The sequence below is a fragment of the Glycine max genome, chromosome 13 (genome assembly GCF_000004515.6).
Source record: "Glycine max cultivar Williams 82 chromosome 13, Glycine_max_v4.0, whole genome shotgun sequence".
Lineage (NCBI taxonomy): Eukaryota > Viridiplantae > Streptophyta > Magnoliopsida > Fabales > Fabaceae > Glycine > Glycine max.
In genome coordinates, this window is record NC_038249.2 from 39,352,814 (window position 1) to 39,377,339 (window position 24,526).

A 24,526-nucleotide genomic window follows, 5' to 3' on the forward strand; every position below is an offset into this window, starting at 1 on the left:
TAAACGTATTACCTCTTATGGAGAATATATGTTAAATTTAAATAAATTCTTTTAAATCACTTATAATATTTTCATTAAATACATTCATTTGCACATGGTAATGGTTGTTGTAAGACCTAACTAATAGAAGGTTAAAAATGACTATTTATTGAATTCAATTTAGTTTTTACCAAGACTAATTATTGATTTAGAGGTTGTAGCATTACACACAAATTTATACAAAAGACAGCTCGAAATGGATGATTTTTTTATTTTTTTTATGGTTGAATTGGATGATGTATCTTTTACAACAATGTTGTATGTAGCTGTATCTATAGAACAACTTGATCTTCCACTACATTAGAGCTATAAAATGTTAGACATTAGTTTGAAAATTAGTTGTCCTCATTGAAAATATAAGTTTCACTGTACTTGTAAAATTATCTCTTTTTTCAATAGATTTATATTTTGAATTATGTACATTTTTCTACAATTTTCTCTTCTCTGTTGAACCTTTACTCACATGGTATTTACCAAGGATCATATGCTGCTGCATCTTTCTTTCGATTTTGTTCTATTTACTTTGTCTCAATTTGTATCATTTTCAATTTCTCTATTACAAAATATTGTCATCTTGTATATGATCTTTCTCCCTTCGTATCATCAAAGAAATTGAAATCATAGCGTTTCAAGTTTTTATTTTATTTTGGTTTCTTCTACCACTATCAGATCCATCATTTATTTGTTTTTTCAAGTTTTTTTGTTCTGATCTTTCAAGAATCCTCAGATCTTTTCCGTATGTGCAGAGATCTTCGGTTTCGATCTCATTTTTTCCACTTTTCCCCCTATCTCTATCTTTCTTTCACTTCAAAATCCAAATCCATCTCTGCTTCTTCGTGTTTCTTCAAATTCACGAAAGACTTACTTTTTTTTTAGTTTTGTCAACACTTAAGCAAATTTATTCTGCTCCTAGTCTTGTTGCGACTCTTATTCTTTGCCACAGATGTCACCTTCACTAATAATGTAATGTAATTGTTATCATAATTACATAAAATCAAAGTGTTGTGTTGTGAAAATTAATCAAATTTATTATCACATTCAATAACTAAACATTGGTTTTAACTTTTAAATCATAAGAACCAAATATTGACAGCTAAAAAAAGAACATCAGCGTTATAAAAAGGCATAGCAAGGATTCTAAAGGTTGTAAAAAAAAGCAAGGATATTTCTGAAGGTTAAATATTTGGCAACACTATAAGCTATGTATTGAATTAAATGAAGAAAATAAAAGGGAGAGAAAGGCCACGGGAGAGGTGATGGTGAAAAATTACACGGAAAAAAGTGACCTGTTCAGGTTCTTTTTCATCTTAGCTTCAGTTCACAAAATATCAATTTGATTACAAAATATATTTATGCATTAATACAAAACAGAATGTTTGAATTTCATGTTTAAATATATATTATGACAACAGAGGTTTTAAGGAGTCTAAGCCCACCATGGAGCATCACCTGTTCTGAAATCTGTTTCAACCCAAGGAACAAACACGACCTTCCCATCATCTATATCACAATGTGCTAATGCCAGAGACTGTCCAACAAGAACAACAAAAGTATACATCACCGTTCTAGTAATAGATAAGTGTAACAAAGACTGAAAATTGAAAAGTAAAATTGGGGTTGTAAAGAAACTAATCATTACGAATTCAGGATACTTCTAAAAGTGAAAATACCACAATTTCTCAAAAAGATATGGTTTTCAAATTGAATAATTAAAAACCCTCCTACTAATCATTCTAAGGTAAAACACCAGTCAGATCCGCCAAAGTATATGGTACTGTCACATTAGTCCCTGAAAGTACGAAAATTCAAAAGAAGTCCCTGAAAATGCAATCCGTCAATCACTTGGGTCCAAAATTTAAAATGTGGTATGACTTAAGTGATAATATTGACATATGCTTAGACAAAAGTAACAATAAGTAGTTAAGTTTAGGGACTTATTTGACATCTAGGGACTTATTTTGAATTTGCTTAGTTTCAGAGACTAATGTGTGATATTTCTTTACACATTTAGGGACCAAAAATAGAGTTTTACCCAATCACTCTACTTTCTTGTATGATAAGTATTCAATGCATTTTATATTTTCAAGACATTAAATGCTTAACTTTTTCATTTGATATTTTCTTTTATAAGGTAGTAGGACTCTTTCCAATTTACTTACCAATGGAGCAGGTCCTCTCACAACTCTTCCTTGGTCATTGTACTGAGATCCATGGCAAGGGCAGATGAACTTGTTCTCCGCTTGATTCCATGGCACGACACATCCAAGATGAGTGCACACGGCATTAATTGCAAATGTTGCAAGGGTTCTGTCTTTCTCCACAACAAGATAGGTAGGATCTCCCTGTAAATAAAGGAGGTGGATTCAAATTGTAGAATTATGAAAATAGTTACTATGGTTGGAAGGTGAGAAGGAAATCATTTCCAATTCTACAAAGCCAAACCTTTGGTTTTTGTAACCAGAACTACAGTTTAAATTTCTCTAACACTGCCACTGGATAAAATTGGCATAATGTAGCAAGACAAATTTGTTGAGGAAAGAGAAGAGGTCTAATAATTGAAGGAAAGAAGCAATGAGAAATGTCGCCAAAGCAGTCTAGGGAAGCTATTGCTTTCAATATTACATGTAAAGCATCTGCAACTTGTTGAAGATCTACCGGTACACTAACTAAACAGCGGTATACTTACCTTCAATCCTTGTGTAAGGGTTCGGTCACCAGGTCCATGTGCCTTGAGCCAATTCTCGGCAATTACATCATTTCCAACGGCATCCTTGGCAACAGTACCGCCAGCTGAAGAACCTGAACTGTAATTTTTTTCCCCAGTCAGCTTAATATAGATGAAGAAACTGGGATTGAATAATAAAAAGCAGCACATTGGAATGGAAGGTTAAGAGTTAATTATCAAACTTTTGGATGCTACATGCAACAAGTAATGAGCAATATGATAGATTTTCTTCCCTTTCAATGAAACTTTAACATGTTCCTCTTTGAATCAACTGACATTTTAAGTTCAGAAGATAGCTTTTAAAATTTAAACCAGTGTGACAAGGATGCAAAACTAAAGAATTGAGGCAAAATTCCAAACAGTAAGAAATAATCAATTCAGTACTCCTCCCCCAATGTTAGAAATGTGCAAATTTTTAACTTCCATCGCTTCTTTCCATCCCACTACAAAAATCAATATAATGATAATAATGATACCAAAAGTAACATGTACAAATTAGCTTCAAGTAATAGTACAATTATTGAAAAAGAGGCTGCGCATGTAGCAAAGCAGAAGCTAATTATTCAACGTTTAAGAGAAAAGCTTCTTATGGAAGTACCATCAAATAAAAGAATCCCCTAAAGCTGATCCTATTAGTACAGGAGCACTACCAACACCTGTTATTTTATATTTTGGGGAATTCATACTTCTGGAACTTAGTTCTCCAAAGTTACACACGACACGACATTAGCCCTTGACACTATAGTTATTGTAAAAATCAACAATGTTATTGGTGTTTTGTGATTGAATTACGATGTACAAACCCTTTACACTATAGTGCATAAACTATTTACTCCAAAATAAAATCGAAGAGCAAGTTTAGTGACAAATTAAACCTATAACTAAGTAATCCGATGACAAAATCTTTCAAGGACTAAAGCAATATCTTTTCTGCATCTCTTAAGGACTAATTTGGTGAAGATGTAAGAACTAACGTGATGATAAATATAGTTGTGTAGGAAAACAAAACGTACCCTGGAGGGACAAAGAAGTAGGTGTAGGGAATAAGCATTCCAGCAGTGGGGAGTGAAATGGCACCAAGAAGAAGAAGATTCATGAGCTGTCTTTTGCCCATGTCAGGGACTCTATCAGCGGAAATGCTGGTGGCTTGGCATGCAATTCTCAATCCCTTGCTCTTCCCCATCATCTGCCTCTTCACTGGCTTCACAAGAAGTGCCTGTGAGGAACTGAAAATCCCACTTTTTCCTGAGCATAGCTGAAATCACAAAGACATAATAGTCCCTTTTGTTAACTCAAAAGCACCAAGCCTATGGTACACATTATAGAGAAAAAAGAATCTTTTTTTTTTAGTACCTGAGAAGGGGTTGTAGGGGATAGAGTGGTGGATGCCATGGTTACAGAAACACTTGTTGGTGATGAGAATGAGAGGATAGAGAGATGTGAAGTGAAGATTTCAGGTTAAAAATCTTGAACGACCACCACAACTGTCAACACAACAGTTGCTGGATAAGGCACTAATCAACATATAGGTGCCACATAGCCACATGTTCTTCAGCCAATCAACAACAAACAACCCTTGTTATCTTGTTTTTGGTCCAGCAACTTGATTTTTGGCCCTCATGGTCCAGCATAATAACTTTATTTTTTTTATTTTTTATTTTTTTGTCATGGAATTTTAGCTTGTTAAGGATTAAGGCTTTTCCCTTCCATTCTACGATAGGCTTATTCCCTATTGGGGTTCCTGAGATAAACCCATGCACATGAAGGGTTAAAACTTCTTGAACCTCCTGCTTTTTGCACCCCATTACATTCTAAAAAAACATTTTAGAATGTAATTTAACATTCTAGAATGACTTTCCATAATTAATGGAGGTGCAAGAAACTATAATTGGAGATACGAGAAACAACAACCCACATGAAGTTGATGGATAGGGCTATAATTTGAGCATGTCATTCTCACTCCCCTTTTCTCTATTTTCACACCCAAACTTTTTTTAATCTCTTTTGATAAAAATATTCTTGAAAGAAAATATGTTTTCCTTATATATATAATACATAACGGAAACTTATTTTGATTGTGATATAATTGAAAATAAAAGTGTGAAAATTTAAATACAAGAGACACATTTCTCCTTTATGTTCTTTTTTGTATAAAATAAAAATATGTTTTCGATTAGTATTTATATACACAAACATAATAAAAATTAGTTTTTGTCGAATTAACGAGAAGCAAAAAAAATGAAATGAAACGGCATAAAGGGGGGTGGGGGAGAAGAATAGAAGAGACAGAGGAAAGAGAGTGTCTCGTGTAAAAGAAGAGAGTGGGGATGGGAGGGAAGAGAAAAGGGTTAGAAGAGAAGGAAAGAGATGAAGAAAGGGGTAGAATATGAAGAGAAAAAGACCAACTGAGAATAACAAAGCCCCATGAGCAGCATACCAGGCCGGCCCAAAATGTTTTTAGTCCTTAGTTCCGTTTGGCAAGGCACATAATATCCGTCAGAAAATGGGCTCGTTTGATGTCCTAATGCACTTTAAATATCGGAATGTTCATTGTTATATGAATTGATTTTAAGACCTTTATGTTTAACTGCTAATTAACTTTGACATTATCCCTTTATAAAACTTAAATTTTCATACTAAATACGGAACTTCGTACCAAATGTGGGACTAATTTTTCATTTTTACGTGTCAGACACTTAGATTTAAATCTCACTACACGTGTAACAAAAAAAATCCCACTACATTACCATCAAATTATTAAAGTTGACATGATGTATAAATAGTTGAATCCTTTAAGCTTGATAAGAATTTGACTTGTAACTATATATGTATGAAAAATGTTTTATTGAATGCGATAAAAGTCATCTTCGTGATCTTTTATGCCTAAAAGGGATTCATTTCTGACTGTTAACGGGAAGATACTCTATAATTAATATATGAACAACAATTTACTTAGCTACACTTGAGATAATATATGTAGATCTAAGATAAACCTCATCACCTCCTCTCGAGTAGTCGTAGGCAATGCACACCAAAAGTAAGACTCGGTTTTTACCTCATCTTGACGTTGAAGGGAGGCAAGCAAGAATGGAAAACTACTGCAGTCTTGAGTGAAAAATGGTAAAAAGAAAAAAAAAATGATCAAACCTATGCCTACATATGCTTTCTCTCCTAGGTACATTACAATGGTAATGCCCTTCCCAGAAAACATAAATAATTGATGTGTGTTTTTTAGTTTGTCCCAAGTAGCTAGGTAATGGTCCACTTCTTTGTCTACGCCCTCTATGGCAAAAATAAAAGTATAGAATGATGCTGTTATCTGCATGGGAGGTATGGCGTGCCACATGCACTCACCAAATCATCATGCACTTCTCCATCTCTCTATATACCCTTCTGTGTTTATATTATTTGCTTCTTCTTTTGGTTAATAAAGTATTTTGGTTGTAAGCGTGCAATCTCTTTTCTTTGTTTATATATATATATATATATATATATATATATATATATATATGTTCTTATAATATAAGGTCATTTTCGTTTTAATCCACTTCAAACTTTTCTCTGTATTGATTTTTATTCAAAAAATAATTGTCTTAGATTTAAAATAAGAAAAAAATTAGGAGGAATAAAATGAAAGCAAGCTTACGTTATAAGGACTTTAAATCATTGTGTGTGCATGTAAAAAGGATATCAAGTGAGATATAACTTATAAGAGCATGAGAGAAGTAAATATAACCGTATGATTAAAATTAGAATTAATTAAAATAATTATGACTATTCGTATATAATTATATAATCTAAATTAACTCTTTTAATACCTAATAATTGCTACATGTTATATCACAACTTTTGAGTGAACTTCAAATTCTTTGAAACGAGAAATTGAATACAACTATCACAAAGAAACATTCACAAGTAGCTAATAATTAAGTACAAAATCTGAAAACTTGCATCTAATTAAGATCACTAAAGGACTACTTGTTTAGTTATTTATGTACTAAAAGTAGTAAATAAACTATATTAGAAAGTTTAAACATTATTTAACATTTAGAGATTCTTTCATGTAATTAATAATCTTCTTATACATATATAATTTGAATATATTTTTTTATATACTATCATCTAATCTAATTCATTATAAATCACCTTATAATAAGATTTTTTTAAGTTGATAATAAATAGTATTTGAATAACTATTAAATTTATGATAATTTAATTAGTTGATTGTATAACTTTTATACTGACCACGCTATATCAAAATTAAACTCATGTATAATGAAAGAGGGAAAGTGAAAAGGAACGGATAATAGTCTTCCAACAACGAGAGTAAAAATAATGGGTCTCTTTATGCTTTCTCTTGCATCAAGGCAGTGAAAAAAGAATATGTGGTTTTCGTCAAAGAAGATAACACCCAACAAGAAAGCAGCAGAACTACTCAACAAAATTATGTATATTTTGTACCAGAGAGATACAACAACTACAAGCTTGAAGCAACAATGAAAAAATAGAACGTTCTTCAATGTCGCGTTTCTAGGTGATGAAACACTTGAAAGCCATGTTGCATTTTGCAATTGATGTCCCAAAGCTTTTTGTCTCACAAATCAATTAACACGTTAACTAAACGATTTTATTAGCGTCAACTCTTAAAAGCTGTTTTCAAGTAATTAAAAAATAAAAATTCTTGATTAAAACTTTGGTCGAGCTAGGCCAAGTTAGTCAGAGTAATCAAATACAAAGACCTTACATGGTTGATGAAAAAAAATGACCAAGACCAAATTAAAATTAAATTTGAAGTATGTAGTATTTTCTTTTTAATTTATAGGCAAAATTTTGTACTTTAAGAAAACGTTGGGGAGCTGATCACACAGAGAGGTTCTGTTCTCAGTGTCCTGCCTACTTTTATTCGCATTTTTATGCGTAATTTGATTATGAATTTTTTATTTTTTATTTTTTGCTTCGATTTGATTATGATTTATTTACCGCAAGTAGATCTCCTTGATATTACGTACTAGACTACTACTAGTGATATAAATTCCCTCTCTCCACACGGAGATTTTCTAATACTTATTCTTAAGAAAAAAAATACTACTAGTATAATGTATTTTAAACACGAATAATATAAACAATTACAATTTGATCTTTTCTCATTTTAAATTTTGTGAGCATCACGTAATATATTTCATTACAATATAAATGTTAATAATATAATCTCTAGTATATTATTTTAAGTATGATTCATTATTAATTAAAATTTATTAAAAAATTTATGAGTCTCACTCCTTATTTTGTTTAATAGTTATATTTCAAGTGACATACTTATTATTACGAAAAATAATAGTTGTCGTATGTCACTCCAAGTTAATGATAAAAACTTCTTCACCTAACTAGTCAACAACATATTAAACAGGTTGATGTCAGACTCTACACCCGGGCCAATTTTGTTGTCATGGGGCTACATCCTTGGCTACTTTATCATGTAACAGCTTAAATTATTACATATGAATTTAAGACTGAGATTAATATTCTGTAAAGTTATTACTTTATTTTCTTCCTTTCACATTTACTCTATTAATTATTGGATAAATTTTCTTTTATCAACAATTATTAATTATTAATTGTATTAGCTTTATTAAGAAGAGGAATCAAACTCATAATTTTTTTTTTCTGTTTCTCAGTTATTCAATCAATTTTATATTTCTGAGTCAATTGTGTTTTCTTATTATACCAAAGAGTTACTTAATGCTTTTATGCTACATGCACTAAATATTACTTCTCCATCCTATATTTAAACATGATTATATGCTAACTTGTCACACTATGTTAAATGCTTAATTGTAAAAAAAATATTATTAAATTTCTCAGGGTCTTTTAAATTTTTTTTCTAATATACTCGTAAGGATCAATATATATTTGCAGGAAGCAATTTTTTTTAAGTACGATGGTAAATGCAGATATCAGTCTCAACTAAAATTCAAATCCTATTCCATCATTATTGTACGAAAAAATAGTTCCTAATTAATCCAACTCTCAGCCAAACATAGAGTTCTAACCAGGAAAAAAAAAGACTGAGTCAACATCCCAAAGTCTTACAAACTATCTTTAATTTCCTGCATCTTAATGAGGCATGTCCCACAGACATACTTACCAAAAATTAACCTCAATGATATGTTCCTTTGACCAATATATTGGCGATGAGGCACACAAAGTTCGAGAGTTCTCACGTTTATTTTTAATTCCCAACCGTCAGATGTAGTCCAATAATTTTAATTTTTTCTTTTGAAATGGCAGATATGTTTCAATATTGTCTCTTGTTGCTCAAGATCAAGCCAGGAATAAAATTTTATCATTATATATATATATATTGTATTATTGCTGTCCCTCGTCACACAAGAGTGACTTACTTATAAAAGGAACTGCGTGCCTCCATGTGGTTTCAGGTCTGGCCCCAAAGCGATGGGGGCAATGTTTTGAATGAATCTGTTCTGTTGGTGCAATTGATTTGAGAACCGTAGTAGCTAGGTTGTGACATTTTTTTCCCCTTAACAATGACTACTCTATATGAATATATGATCGTTTTTGCGCTACAGGGTTCAGAGTGGGACTTGGTGTCTTGCTTTCCCAACCTACCATGTTGAGTAGCAGAAAAACGAATACGGAGCCCACAAAATTAAAGTATTAGTGCGTTATATAAAACAAAATTTCAACATAAGAGAAATTATTTGCATTGAAGCTTCTTTATTAATTAGCTGGAACCTTTTCTTCTTCACATATATAGCTGGAACCCTGTTAAAGCTGCATTATGTCCCTTCTCTTAAAATGAGCGCTAGTTATATATGCATATAATGGAAGCTGTATAATAATATGGTTGATAGATAAATTTGTAACGTGATTAAGTTTTAGTTTTCTGATCTGTGTGTATGAAAAATGTAATAGATGTTAATCTTTTAAATAAATTTTAATATTTTGAGATATTGACTTTTTGTTTTCCAAAAGGAACACCTAGGATTAAGACTAACTCAAAGATAAAATAATTAAAACTTAAGTTTTAGGTTGCCTACTAATAAAAAAATTACTTATCTCAGTTTTTATAGAACATAAAATTTTCATATGTTAGCAAAAAGATCACTTGATAAAAAAGGTTAATATATAATTTTCATTTAAAGTAATAATTTTTTCTTAAAATTTATTTTACATATACAAAAAGTATACTTATCACGTATCACTTGTCGTGGAATCGATCCTATCCGCGTAAAGAAAATGTTAGGGCACTGCAAAAATCAATCCATTATCTATATTATAGTGCATACACAATTGGAGGTACATATAATTTGTATGTGGATGCATGAATTATAGTAATTAAGTTGACATGTTTTAGATTGAATGTGTCTTTGGACAGAATTCCAGAAATATCATCATTTTTGTTTTTACTTTTAACTTATTTTTATATATTAGATTTTGCATAGAATCGTGCATATTACATTTCTAATTTTAATCCAAACACACACTGAGTGGTACATACATAGACATGTTCGTTGTATCCGTTGGACAAGTAGGTTAAGGCTCTCTTACAGGTTGGTCCCATGTTTCATGCATGGGTTAAAATGGGGTTTGTAATTTAAAGTTTGTACAGCTGTAAGGGAAGTAGTATCACACTATCACGGCACAGTAGCAGTTGCACTTATTTATAGTAATCTACCCGACTATTTAATGCCTATTTAATTATATGGGTTCCTACGTACTGTTACGAACCTAGGATAAGAAACATGATCTCTTTTAATTCTTACCTATTCTTTCTCAGTTTCACACATGTATATGTGGTTCAAAACATGCAAAGGAAAGATTTCAAACCTTATCACTCTTGTTATTACTCGTCCATAATGAAAACGTATATATGATGTGAATTTTAAAGTAAGAACGTATGACAACGTCCCCGTTCTCACGTATGTATACGTAGGTCAATTAAGGTGGGGAGTTAGTTACATGTTATGTGAAATACTGATCTGCATTATGAACTTCAGCACACAACATGAATACATGATATTAATTTGCTTTATATTTATAGGTTTCTAGTTTGTTTGATTTTACCAAATTGCATACTTTAACCTTAATTTTCCATTAAATTTCTCCAACTGGTTAATTTTATCTGTTTAATGTCATACAATGCAGTTAAGAATCAATAATTGAATAAGTGACAGCAATCTTTCAATTCATTAAAGAACAGTCTTTCTTTATCTCTTTACACATGTCATGCGCTAGTATTTTTAAATCTTAATTGTGATCCAAGTTGCCTCGCACGAGCCTGAAGCTAAGTGACAAAAAAAGTCTAAAAAATTACCCAGATATGGAATTCATACATATACGCTTATTTTAATCCAAGTTATAATAGTTCTCCCATTTCCTTTTGAACGATTTTTTTAAGTCTCTTAATTTTAAAAAATGTTCATTTTAGTTCCTTCTGATTGTTTTTTAATGATTTAAATGCAAAATTTATGGTATCATTTTAATGTAGGAATGACTAAAAAAATATTTTTAAAATTAAGAGACAAAAAGGATAATTTAGACCCATTGTGAGTTATTCATTTATTTTTATTTTATTTTCAAATTCAATTATTGAAGCATGTTTAAGTCTTTACAATAACTTATATATAAAGGTCTCTATTATTTCTGTCTTGGATCCATAACATATTAGGATTGACTCTTATTATCCTTCATCTATGCGATTATGCTAAGTCCCAATTGGTCTAGTGATGTTGCTAAGATTAAGTGTGATGGATGTTGAATATTATTACAAGCAAAAGGCGGGGGTTATTTATTTATTTATTTATCATTTTCTTTTTGTATTTTCTAAGTGTGCAGTAAGTGTTTTTGTTTGTGTGTTTCCTGGATCTAGTTACCTAAGGTTAAAACATTTCAATGTGATGAAATTAGTAGTAGAAGAGTGTGGTTGTATGGAGTGATGAGTTGAAAAAAAAAATGATTTTTTTATCAGATTATTTTAAATGCGAACCTGTTTTCAAGTTTTTCTTATTTTATCCCAATCATTAAATATTTTATGAATATATCTAACTTTAATACAAAGAACACAGCGAAACAACATGTAGTAATGATGACATGGTCCATGTATAGACCCAAGCTAAAACAAAACATGTCTATCTTATCATAAGTATTTGACTTATTGTCTGTTCAATACCAAACTGACTTGGAGATTTTCAAAGAAACTGGGCACTCGATCGTATCTACTGCTTATTAGAAACGTAATGCTTCATTACTTGTAATAATTGAAATGCAAATTTCATTACGTGCAAGTGTCATTGCACAAGGGGAATCACGAGGGGTATATTTGATAATTACATTCCGATGTTGAACGGCTACGCCACCAGCCAAAACGGAGCGTACATGTATTAAATATATTGATTGACTTAAAAGTGGTTAGAACATATAAGTGTGCTACTATTGTGTTTAATATACCGTTTTGGTGGATTAATGCATAATTTTATTTTTTTTATATTATACTGACATTAAGATAATGATTGTGCAATAAAGCTTGAATTCAGTTTATTAATAGGGGGGATTAGTCTAGTAGAAGGAATGTCACTCACAAAATAACAAATTTCGTTTCGAAGCACATGTAATAAATGTTCAACCTTAATTAGAATCGGCATTTTAATGCTAACAAATGCACACGTAAATATTTTTTAATTTGATTAAAATTTATTAATAATATAAAAGAATTGCATCATCATTTAATCACATTAATCACATATTTTCATGCTTGCTAAGTTTGATAAATTTTATTTAAAAGTTAAAAAAAAATCTATATATTTTTTATGTAAAATAGTTTTACACTATCATCTAATAAAAATATTATTATTTGACAAATTTATTGATTTTAACAAAATTATCGTAAAAAATATATCAATGACTATTTGTTATTAAATGAAAGTCTAAAGTTGTTTTAGACTTTCAATGCATCACCTTAAAACTTAATTATCCTTAACTAAAATGATTTTTATTAATTAAAAATAAAAACTTTATATCACATGATTATGTTTGACAAAATATTTTATCTAGTTTTTAATTTTTTTTATTAACTGAAAAGTTTATTTAATTATTTGATAATTAACTTTTTTAATAGCTTTTAGCATTCGGTAATTAACTTGAAGTAGAGTTTTTTAAAATATTAATTTCTAACTTTTAATTTTTTTTTATTTTCTTTTACTTTTATCCTTGTTAACTTTTTTAAATAAATTAAATTTTTTTCTGTCATTTTATACTTTTAAGTTATTTCAACAATTAATCTTATTAAGTACTTTTAAGTTAATTTTTCAGTTTCTAATTTTCTGTTAGGTTGTTAACTTTCAATAAATTTTTCAACTAGTTTTGTTGAATATAGTTAATATCTAAAAATTAAACTTATATTTTAAAAATTAATAATTTAATTGATATAATTAAAATCACTTTATTATATTCTTCAATGAATCTTGTGAAAATATAAAACTAATTTTTAATTTAAATTTGAAAACAATATGATATTCATAATCACAATAATTTAAATTTAAAAAAGTGTTAATTTTTAAAAAACCAGTTTCACGTTCGTAAGTGAAAGTTACAATACATGTTGTATATGTGTGTTTGGTTTGGCTTCTGCAAGCCACGTCTTGGGAAAAATTCACGTCAAATTTATCAATTGATGCAGAAGCAGCTAATGCTAGCATTCATAATGACGCGCGTCAGAAGCCAAGAAACGGCAATCCAAACCTGTAAATGAGAGGAGAAAATATAAAAGTTGAGTTATTTGAAAAAAAAAAAACAAACAAGAGTCTGATTCTCTATTGTGAATTCTCAAATCTGTAATATACAAGTAAATTATTTTTTTATTATAAACATCTTAATTAATTGGATAACTAAAAAGGAATTTGAAATTACTTTACCTAATTATCTAGCTAGTCTTGATAATGTTATCTATTCGTATATTACTGAATTACAAAATATATTTATCGATCACAATTTCTAAATTTAAAGAATTCACATATTGGTGCAAGACTTCAAACTCCAAACTGAACTGCAATTATAAATGTTATTTGTATAATAACTTTTATAATAATATTTTTTATGTTTCTTTTTTTAAACCATTATTTATTACATGTTATAAGGATGGAGAAAGATAAATATAAAAACAAAATCTTGTATAAATAGTTGTAAAAACTATTGGATGTGTATTACATATCTAAAAAAAAAAAAATAGAAATGCAGAAGAAGTACGAACAAGAATTTCATAAAAGAATATGATTGGTGTTTTAAGTTTCTCTATCCTATCAATTAAGCCAAACTCTTATTATGATTTGCAAATGCTATCTTTTTTATTGGTTAATATCTCTTTTCGTGCACTAACTTACTAAAAATATTTAACAAATATTATTTCTGTTAAATAAGAAATATATTATTTTTATAATAATATATTTTTTCTATTATATCAACTTCCTTATTGCATTTTTTATTTTCTGAAACACTTAAAAATAATCATTTTCTTTTATTTTTCTGATTTAATCACATTATATCACATTTAAATATGATATCGTTTCACATGAACATACAATTTAGTCTATCCAGGTCTAGGTCAGATTAGATTTTCTTTTTATATATATATATATATATATATATATATATATATATATATATATAAATAAAAGGTCATGTTAAGATTTTTAATAAAATCTATTTAATTAAATAGGTTAGACCTTAAACCATTTAAAAAAAACTTTTAAGTTTAACAACCTCACTATTTAAAAAATTATTCATTGTTATTACTATTATTATATTAAATTTATAAAAATTTTATATTTATTTTTCTTTTTAAATGTTAATCATAATAATCTACATATAAAATCGAGTTAAAGTTTATAATTAAGTATTGGAAAATAATTTTATGTCTTATTTAAATGTTATATTAAACCCTATATGCTTATATCATATAAATAAAATAAGTTAGATTCGATTTTTATAAATCTTTATTCTCTCACACACATATATATAACTCTATTTTAGTATTAAATAATCACAAATTAGACCATTAAAATAAACTTGTAGGTGAAGTTAAACTTTTATGTAGATTAGGCATAAATTTTTTAAAAAGTATTTGATAGATAAATATATCAAATTTAAGTCATATACTTTTAACTCTAAATCAAATTCAAATCTAACATAACTCAACTTAATCTATTTTTATTCTTGGTCAGAATGTCATCTAATCTTTGTATACTTAAGTATAAGATAAAAAATACAATTTGTGTTACACTAAAGTATAAACAACTTTTAACTGACTCTTTATTATTTAAGTACTTTAAAAAAATCTTTCATTTAGTAAAATTTTATTTTCAAAAGTCTTTTTTTTAATATTATGTAATTAATATAGAGGGTACTTTAGGAAATAAATAAACTTTTCTATTATGCCTATCAAAATTAAATGATATTAGCTAATTTTTTTATGAGTGTAATTTTAAATTTTTTATATTTCAGTTTGGAGAAAGTATTATATATATATATATATATATATATATTTAATTTATAATATGTTTTCAATTTGAGTGTAAAAAAAATTATTTTTGAAGTTTTTAATTTGAGTCCTCGAAAAAGGGACCTGAACTTATGGTTATTAACTGGTCTTAACCTTTATTTCTGGCACAGCATCAGCACTGCACAGGTGAGGGACCAAACCAACTACCTCCTCAGTCCTCTTCTCTCCTATTTCCCATATTTTATTTGCCAATCACACACTTACCCCTAAGAGAGAGTATCTGTGTCACTCTCTGCGCACAAAAACACTAATAAAGAGAGAGACAGAAGGTACCAATTAATTAGCAAACCCAAAAGAAAAACTCAACCTTCTTCGTAGTAGCTTTCATTTGAAGAAACCACAAAACTCTCTCAACACCTTTTTTACCTCATCATTCTCTCTCTCTCTCTCTTTCCCTTTTATTTACGGTGCTTCTTCTTCTTCTTGTTGCTCACTAACTAACACCAACTTCACAAAAAAAAAAAGACTTAACCATGGATTTTGACCTTGAAAACCCTCTTGGAAACTTCCACGACCTTCCCTGCGACGCTGTCCCTTCCCTCTTCCTCATCGAATCCGACCACATCCCTCCTCCGAACTACTGTCAGAGTCTCAAAGCCAGCGACTTCGACATCTCTGTTAGAAGAGATGTTGTCTCTTTGATCTCGCAGGTAATTAAGCACCAACCACAATTCACTTTTTTTGACAAAGACAAATCTCCAATTTTCATGTTCCAAAATCTTGTCGTTTGTTTCTCACGTGGCTTGCTTGTTTCATTCTCTTCAGTTGTCCTGCACCTTCGATCCGGTTCTCCCTTACTTAGCTATCAACTACTTGGATCGCTTCCTCGCTAACCAAGGAATATTGGTAAGTAACCAAAACCAAACAACTTGTTCATAATTTTCTCCACTTTGTTTATCAATTTTTAGAAAAAAAAAATGGTTTGCTACCGCGATTTTGACTGCAACATCAAGGCTTTTTAGTCTTTCTGATTGCAATGTGGTTGCAATTACATCCATATTTGTCCATAATTGTGGTCACATTTGTTATAATTTCCTTAATAAGAAGGATTGCGACTGAAACTGCAATTTATAAATTTGTTTAATATAGTTATCTAAAGAATATTAACCAATCAATTAGAATATGCTTCCTCAAGATCTAACTAAAATTGGGTAAGTGCAACAGCAACCAAAGCCATGGGCAAACAAGCTTCTTGCAGTCTCTTGCTTTTCTCTAGCTGCCAAGATGTTGAAAACAGAGTACTCTGCCACTGATGTCCAGGTATAGTGTATGTTTGCCTTCTATGTAAAATGATTGAATTGAAGCCAAATGTTTTGTGAGAGATTGGTATTTATTTGAACTAGTATTGATTTTGACTAGGTTCTTATGAATCATGGCGATGGAGGTGCCATTTTTGAGACACAAACAATTCAAAGAATGGAGGGCATTGTCTTGGGAGCTCTACAATGGCGAATGCGTTCGATCACCCCCTTCTCTTTCATTCCCTTCTTCGTGAATTTGTTCAGGCTGAAAGACCCAGCATTGAGGCAGGTTCTGAAGGATCGAGCATCAGAAATAATACTCAAGTCACAAAGAGGTAGAAATATAATTAATGCTTAATTGACTATAACACTGTATATTAAATGAGTTAATTTTGATTGCTAATATAGAATGAGAGTTAAATAATATTTTGTTACTTTATATTTTTTTCAGAGATAAAGGTCTTGGAATTCAAGCCATCTACAGTTGCTGCGTCAGCCCTTCTGTATGCTTCACATGAGTTGTTTCCCTTTCAATATCCGTGCTTCTTAAGAGCAATATCCGATTGTTCATATATTAATAAGGTACATATTCTTTTCTTTTTACTTTTTATTACCCAACACTTGTAAAATAATGAGTGGTGAAAAAAAACAAGTTCTTTATTTTTACTATTGCTTTTATTGTTATTATTATATGGATAATAGAGGGTACGATAATTTTACTGCAGGAAACTGTAGTGCAATGTTATAATGTGATACAAGATATAGCCAGGGAGGAGTACGAATCGGTGTTGAATATAAACTCAACTTCAGACACACCGGTTAATGTGTTAGACGAACATTTTCTGAGCTTGGAAAGTGAAAAAACCAACGGAACCAACGTTGTTGTGACACAAGAGCAGGACTTCAAAAGAAGGAAAACCACCGATTATGGCAACAATCGCAGGGTCCCGTTTTCACATTTTCATCAATGCTGAAAGTACCAGAACAAGACCACATTTAATCATCATCAGGTCCATCCCCGAGCGATTAATTAATATTACATTTTCGTGGTTTAACAACAAAAATAATGTGGAAAGCAAATGAGAACACAATAATAGGAAGAGGGATAGTGATGGACTCAGAATGAGAAGAGAAGAGAATTCGATCAATAGTTAGTGGACAAAATCACTGTAACGTGATCCTTGTACGACCTTCATTAAATCTGTTAGTTGTGTCAAGGAGCATGGAAGATAAGATGGATTTTTTTTTTTTTTGGGTTTCCTAGGAGAGCAAACAAAAAGACAAAGCGTGACTTTGAATTGTAGGGTTGAGTGTTTTTTTTTTTGTTGGCTGTTTTGTAGTCAAGTGTGGTTCTGTCTCTTAGCTTCTGGCAAAGGAATAATCACAATAGTAATAGTGAAGCAACCAAGTTTCTTGGAAAATAAAATATAGTACTTTTATGTATTAACACTGCCACCCATGTATGTTGTTCATGTTGCTTCTTCCTTAAGTGAAGTTCAGGTCAGCGCAAACCTAGAATAGCGAAATCCCGTTTTAACCTTGTATAAATGCCTTTTTTTATATATTAAAAAACTAGAAATGGTAATAAATGCATGCTATTTGTCTGAGTGATTCGCTATAAATATGTTGAGGCTAAAAACCGTTATGTAGTAATTGAGCATCTAAGAAAAGTGTATCCAATCTTTGTTATGATTGTGTCTCCATTGGTTATAATTCTGGTTAATTTTAGTTGACAATAATCAAGTTTCATTAATATTTTTAAAATTAAAAAATTTAAATATATGTCAGGAGAAGATTAATCAAAATTATATACACATGATAAGATTTATCATCCTTAAATAAAAGTGCATTGTATAAAGATGAAGTTGAGATCATTTCCCACAAATTTAAAATGTATTCTGTGTTCAGATTCTTCTCCATAAATTTAATATGTGTTATCGTTATACTCATACTCATGATATTTCAAATGATATAATGATTTCTCGTATGTATTTGTTGTCATTTCATTTTCGTTTTTTTTTCTTTTTTTACATTTATATACACATGATACGATACTTTGGACTATATAATAATTTTTCTCGGGTGTATCTGTCTTATTTTTATCTTCTTTCATCTATCTTTCAAGTTCTTTAATATTTTTTTAAGTCATCAATGTGGTTACAGAACTCGTGAGCGTCTGATTTGTGAGAATTTAGTGAACGAGTGTTATTTTAATATATTTGAATCGTTGAAAGGTCCCAAAGACTCAGACTTCTTTATCAAAGATATTTGTTTGGACCCATTTTTGAGATCTCTGTTCTTGTACCTGGGAATTGATTGCAACTTCTCAGAGGGAATAGGGACCACCGTGGGTTTGTTTTCTGTTAAAAATAATAATAATAATCTTTGCCCTTTTATAAAGTTTTGTTCTCTGTTTTTATGCTCCTCTTCCTCTTTCAACTAATAACGTTTTTCGTGTTTTATTATAATGGCGACATGAGTGGCGTTTTCAGTCGCAGATGGTCACTTATATTACCTAGCAGCATTTTCAATTCAAATGATAAAACATTTTAAAACTAAACTAAACCTGCCACTGAAGACTCTTCTTGTCACTGTTGAAGTAATAAAATTTCTTACCTGTTACTCAATTAGGTGCCCTGCCATAGAAAAGTTTGAGCTTGGTCGTGCTTTTTTTTTTCTTTCCACTTTTGAATGCGCTGTCAGATTCCTAACATGAAAGCGCCGTTTGTTGAAATTCTTGTTTGACTCGAGATAAAGGTGAAGAAGGAGCATGTGTAGCGGGTTCGGGTAAAGTATATCACCAACCGCTGTTTATAATTTTTTTTCGCAATAAATTAAAGTATGTCTGCAAGATTCATTATTACCATATGAAACAGGTTTTTTTTTTTTTTTTTTATAGAAAGAACGGATAATTTCACGGTGTTAAAAAAAATCCCACGAAAAACAACGCAAGAATTCGCAAGAGATAAGAGACCCATAAACTAAAGCTGGCCTTTGTAAATATAGTCAAGAGTTTGGTATATTACTTGTTCACTTATACACCCTTTATTTCTAACCTTGTTTACAGAATCAAAAAAATCTCAAACCTTGTTTATATTCGGTAGCTGAATTTCTCCACAACACGCTCATGCAGTTCTCTCAATCGGAAGTAAAATTTCTGTGTATAATTTACCTTGCATGTAAATTATTTCTAAAGTTTTTAACTCACATAAAGCATGATGTCGGTGGGGTACCATAAATTATTTCTAAAATTTTGTATTATATATATATAATACAAAATTTTTAAATAATTATTTTGAGAGTCAATAATTTTATTATAAATGATAATTTATAATTGAATGGCAATAAAAAAATTATAAGTTTCTTTTAATAAAATTTTATAAACAAATAAATTAATAAAGGTTCAAAATTAGAGTTTGAAACTGGAAATCAACCCCAATATTTTGTTTGCATTATAAGTGAAATAGGGAGAAAATAAAGAAATATAATTAATAGAAATAAAAGAGAAATGCAATAAAAATATTGTATTGTTTAGATGAATAGAAATAAGCAATAAAAAGGTGGAGGAAATTCTCTCTACTTATTATTTACTCATTTAAATTAGCGAAAAAAGAGTAAAAATAAATAAATAAGTTGTACAAAAAATATGTTTATAATAATTAAAAAAGAACAGTTAAGTTCATCTTTTTTTCTTAATAAAAAATATGTATTATATTTTTAACTTTTATGTTCTAAAAAATTAAAACAAACAAGAATTAATAAGAGACAAGCCATTTTCTTCCCATTAATTTTGTCAAATTGAGAGGAAAGTATTTTGATAAGTTCTAAAAAAAGATCTCAGTTTTTTTCTGTCTCCAGTACATAGTGAAAATTTAATCTTTTTAATTTTTTTCCATTTTCTTACTCGATTTTTATAAGGACGGACTGTTTGGACATGAAAGGATCTTTGCTGTTCGGTAAACTAAAGTAAACGTACATCGAGCAACACTTCTCAGGTTTTGCTGAGCATAAATTATAGTGAAATGAAGACATGTCGTATTATAATTTTACTGCTTGAGATATAGGCACAAAAACAGGTGAAACAACAATATGCACAATTATACCTTAAATTGATCCACTCATTTCCTACCTAGAAGGACAAAACTTGAAAACTATGACCAATCCTTGCGGGCCTTCGTTCGTAATTTCTGGATTGTGCACGCTCCCGCCACAGTAGATTGGGACAAAAAATACGATTAAAGAAAATAGTACGTAGGAAGATTTGTCACTAAGTACGTCCAATTTTGCAACAAGCCCAAAACTAGTATAGAGACAGGCTGGACAAATAAATTTGGGTGTCATGCACACTGAGGCCATATTTTATGAACGAACGAGATCGATGATGGGTCGGTGAGACTGCGACACTGTGACAAAGATAAGCTGCATGAATAGAAAGTTCAGCACAATGGGGTTGCATTGATACTGCCAAGGATAACTCTACTCTTGCATTTATTTTTAACAATAAATAGTTCTTACAATTTAAGAGATAACTCTATTAATTCTTAGTTGTGAACTTTATAACCGTGAAGGAAAAACTATATAGGAATCCACCGGCTATGCAATAAACACATAATCACAAATGTACGGAACAAAGGGTTATTTTCACACTAAAACCATTAAACCATTCTTACACTTTTTAATTAAGCAATATTGAATAATACGTACTTCCAAGAAATTATTCATATTTAACCACTATACCTTTTTTATTTATATAAAAAAAAAAAAAACGTTAAGCTTAAGACTGCTTACATGCAAAGGAAAAAACTACCGTTTTCGTTAAGAAAGAATTGCAGCGTGTTTTTTTAACTTCTGTAATTAGGGTTTTGTTTTCCTGGTGAAATCTCAATATATATTCTTATAAGTTTTGGTGTTTTGATTTTTGAGTCAGTTATATAGAACTAATTTTTTATTTGAGTCTTATTCGTACTGAAAGTTTCTTAGCTCTTCTCAATTGTTTTCTGTAGGTAAGAATTACATATAGTCTGCTTTACATAATATTGAACTCCTAAGTTCATTAATCAATCTATCTATATGCCTTCTTAATTAATGATTTAGCGTCTGTTAAACAAATTTACTGCTGTAAAAATAACGTATACGTAAAAAATTGCGCAGAAAATTACATTTTCGTATATACGTAATTAATGCAATGTGAGAATCTTGCAGGAAGAGATTTGGTACCAGTTTCTTGGTCGAACTGTCTTTGGAGGGCTACATGCAGGTGGTGCAGAGCAATTAAATTCGTGGAACCCCCCAGCCCTGCCCAAAGTCACATGAATTCCGAGACAGAAGAAAGAGAGTTGGCACTAGTCATAGTTATCGTTAAAGTGGTCACACAAACTAACAATGATAAGCCTCCAAACTCCATAATACGAGGTGGTCTTCATCCTTGTCTTATTTGCTGCGGTGAGCTTAGTAAAAAACAAATGTCCATGAGATTTATTTACGGCTACAGCTAGCTGCGCGCTTCGTACGCTTACTGAATAATGCGTCCGTGCGTGCATGGAGCAGTGTCACACCTTGTTTCATTCAGGATATGGCATTGAGCAATTTTGATTGCACAATTTTAAAACTAATTATTTCCTAAATTCTCTCCTCGTGTTCTTTCTCTATTATATATGGACAAAGTTTATTTGAAGTTTAAAAAAAAAAACAATTTCTAAATCATACATGCACGTGACGATCGATGTATTTACTATTACCTAAATTAAAGTAAGTTAAATTTATTCAACCATAATTTTAATGAAGGTTCCAAACTAAGATCCAAATACACGTTAATGAAACTCACTAGCTAGTAGGGTCGTTCTAGTAATGAGAGATTAGGATAGATACATACTTAAGTTCGATCTTCATTAATATTCCTGCTGCATTTGTAAAAATAAAATAAAAAATACATGTTGGTGCGTTACCAAAATAAAGATTCACATTACCAAAAAAATACATGTTGGTAGATTTGGTTAATACTTTAGGTTCTTTCTTTTTCTGTAGAGGTTAGTTAGAGCAACGAATGCTTGATGAAGAAGGAGGAGGATTCATCAAACTTCTTTGCAATTAAATCAACTTGTTATTTTTAAAATTTATTGGAAATGTTCTCATCCTCTAAAAGAAATTGCATTATCTTGACGGATTATTTTGGATAGGTTGTCAACTTAAGTTATAATTTGGTGTAATAGAGAAGTATTAACACATGTGTCACTCTAATCCAAAACTTTAATCCTGTGTTTGGATGGAGTAATTTAATGGAGGAATTTATTTTTTCAAGGAATTTAAAATGATTCATGATAAAATAGCTTGTTTGAATAGAGTATTTGAAATGAGATTTAATTTCTGATATTTTTATGAATCATTTTGATTGACTAAAATAATGAGATTTCAAATTCTCTCTCACAAAATATAGAATTTGAATTTTTTTTCAGAAATGCTCACTCTAACTCACGTTCTTGCTCGTGACTCTTTTTCACTCAACAATCACAACTAAGGTGATCAAAATTTTTACAGCCGATATCGACATAAGTTATTTTTCACTGATGTTGGTCGAGATTTTTTCGGTTAGAATTTTTTAGTATGATGTCAACCAAAGCTATTTTTTGCCGATATCGGCTAAGATTTTTTTTAGATGATGTTGGTTGGGGTTATTTTCTCACTAGCGTCACTCATGGGAAATTTTTGCTAATGTCGACTAAAGATTTTTTTGGCCGTTGTCATCTAGGTTTTCTCAGTTGATGTTGACCAATGATTTTTTTTGCCAACGTTGACTAGATTTTTTCTACTGACATCGGTTATGACTAACTTTTGAGTAAATACCTGTTAGGGTTTTTCAGTTGATGTCAACTTGGTTTTCCGACCAACATTAGCCAAAGCTATTTTTAGCCAATATCACTTAAGGTTATTTTGTAGCCGATGTTAGCTAGGGTGTTTTGGCTAATCTCAACTAGATTTTCTTAGCCGACGTCGGTTAGGACTTTTTTGCTGGCATCGACTAGGGTTTTCTGGCTGACATAAGCCAGAGCTATTTCTTAACCACATTAGCTAGATTTTTTTGTTGATGTTGGTTAAGGTAGGTATTTTTTAGCAACAACGTGCATGACTATTTTTAGTCGACATCGACTAGGTTCTTACAGATGAGATCCACTAAAGTTTTTTCGGTCGATATCAGTCAGAGCTATTTTTTAGCCAATATCAGCCAAGGCTATTTTATATCAAATGTTGGGTAGGGTTTTTTTGTCCAACATTGGTCAAAGCTATTTTTTTAGCCAACTTCGACTAGGGATTTTTCGGCCAATGTTGACCAATGATGTTTTTTGGCCGACATCGGGTAGGTTCTATTAGTCGGCATCGACCAAGTTATTTTTTAGCCAATATTGGATAGATTTTTTTGTCAACACCTACTAGAACTTTTTAGGTTGACATTGGCTAAAAATAGCCTTAGTCAATGTCGTTCGAAAAGATCCTAGTCGATGTCAGCCAAAAAAACCTAGTCGACGTTAGTAAAAAAAATATAGTCAACATCGGCTGAAAAAGATTTTTTTTTGTCAATATTTTATATTTATAAATTATTAAAAATTGAAAATATTTTTTAATTAATATTTCAAAATTAGATTGTGTTTATTTTCTATAAAGTTTAATATTAAAATTTCATCTATTTAAAATATAAAATTGAAATTTTGCATATGGAGAAAATTGAATTGCCCTTCCAAACAAAGAATTTAAAATGGAATAAATTTGAATTTAAAATGAAATTTAAAATAAAAAAATTAAAATCAAAACAATTCAAATTCTAAACATTTTAAATTCCTTAAAATTTTGAAATTCCTAATCCAAACAGAATGTTACACTTAAGCTTATAGGTATTTTCTTCACTTACATGGTGTTTAACTTTTTCACTTTTATTCGATGTGAGATTTTACCTTA

General features: G+C 30.2%; 2 protein-coding genes across 2 annotated transcripts; one reads left to right on the top strand and one right to left on the bottom strand.

Annotated features, from left to right (window-relative positions):
* Positions 1 to 1,293: 1,293 nt before the first annotated feature.
* On the bottom strand, positions 1,294 to 4,261 carry LOC100799420 (photosynthetic electron transfer C-like protein). Its single transcript, NM_001289339.2, has 5 exons — positions 4,118 to 4,261; positions 3,778 to 4,019; positions 2,726 to 2,843; positions 2,199 to 2,381; positions 1,294 to 1,567 (listed from the first exon to the last, which is right to left on the bottom strand). The coding sequence occupies exons 1-5, from the start codon at positions 4,154 to 4,156 to the stop codon at positions 1,466 to 1,468; spliced, it is 684 nt and encodes a 227-aa protein (NP_001276268.2). The 5' UTR covers positions 4,157 to 4,261; the 3' UTR covers positions 1,294 to 1,465.
* An 11,413-nt stretch (positions 4,262 to 15,674) lies between these two features.
* On the top strand, positions 15,675 to 18,022 carry LOC100799951 (putative cyclin-D6-1-like). The gene is made up of 6 exons (NM_001255788.2): positions 15,675 to 15,988; positions 16,104 to 16,184; positions 16,503 to 16,598; positions 16,698 to 16,914; positions 17,031 to 17,161; positions 17,305 to 18,022. Exons 1-6 carry the CDS (start codon positions 15,812 to 15,814, stop codon positions 17,551 to 17,553), a joined length of 951 nt encoding a protein of 316 aa, NP_001242717.2. The 5' UTR covers positions 15,675 to 15,811; the 3' UTR covers positions 17,554 to 18,022.
* The last annotated feature ends 6,504 nt before the right edge of the window (positions 18,023 to 24,526 follow it).

What these genes read in the sequence shown, in the direction of transcription:
- LOC100799951 (NM_001255788.2), top strand. Translation starts at nt 15,812, where the DNA reads ATGGATTTTGACCTTGAAAACCCTCTTGGAAACTTCCACGACCTTCCC. An exon ending in ACTCTGCCACTGATGTCCAG is followed by an intron (nt 16,599 to 16,697) that starts GTATAGTGTATG and finishes GATTTTGACTAG; the next exon opens with GTTCTTATGAATCATGGCGA. An exon ending in AATACTCAAGTCACAAAGAG is followed by an intron (nt 16,915 to 17,030) that starts GTAGAAATATAA and finishes TATTTTTTTCAG; the next exon opens with AGATAAAGGTCTTGGAATTC.
- LOC100799420 (NM_001289339.2), bottom strand. Translation starts at nt 4,156, where the DNA reads ATGGCATCCACCACTCTATCCCCTACAACCCCTTCTCAG. An exon ending in CCCCTACAACCCCTTCTCAG is followed by an intron (nt 4,020 to 4,117) that starts GTACTAAAAAAA and finishes TTGTGATTTCAG; the next exon opens with CTATGCTCAGGAAAAAGTGG. An exon ending in CCCTTACACAAGGATTGAAG is followed by an intron (nt 2,382 to 2,725) that starts GTAAGTATACCG and finishes CTTTATTTACAG; the next exon opens with GGAGATCCTACCTATCTTGT.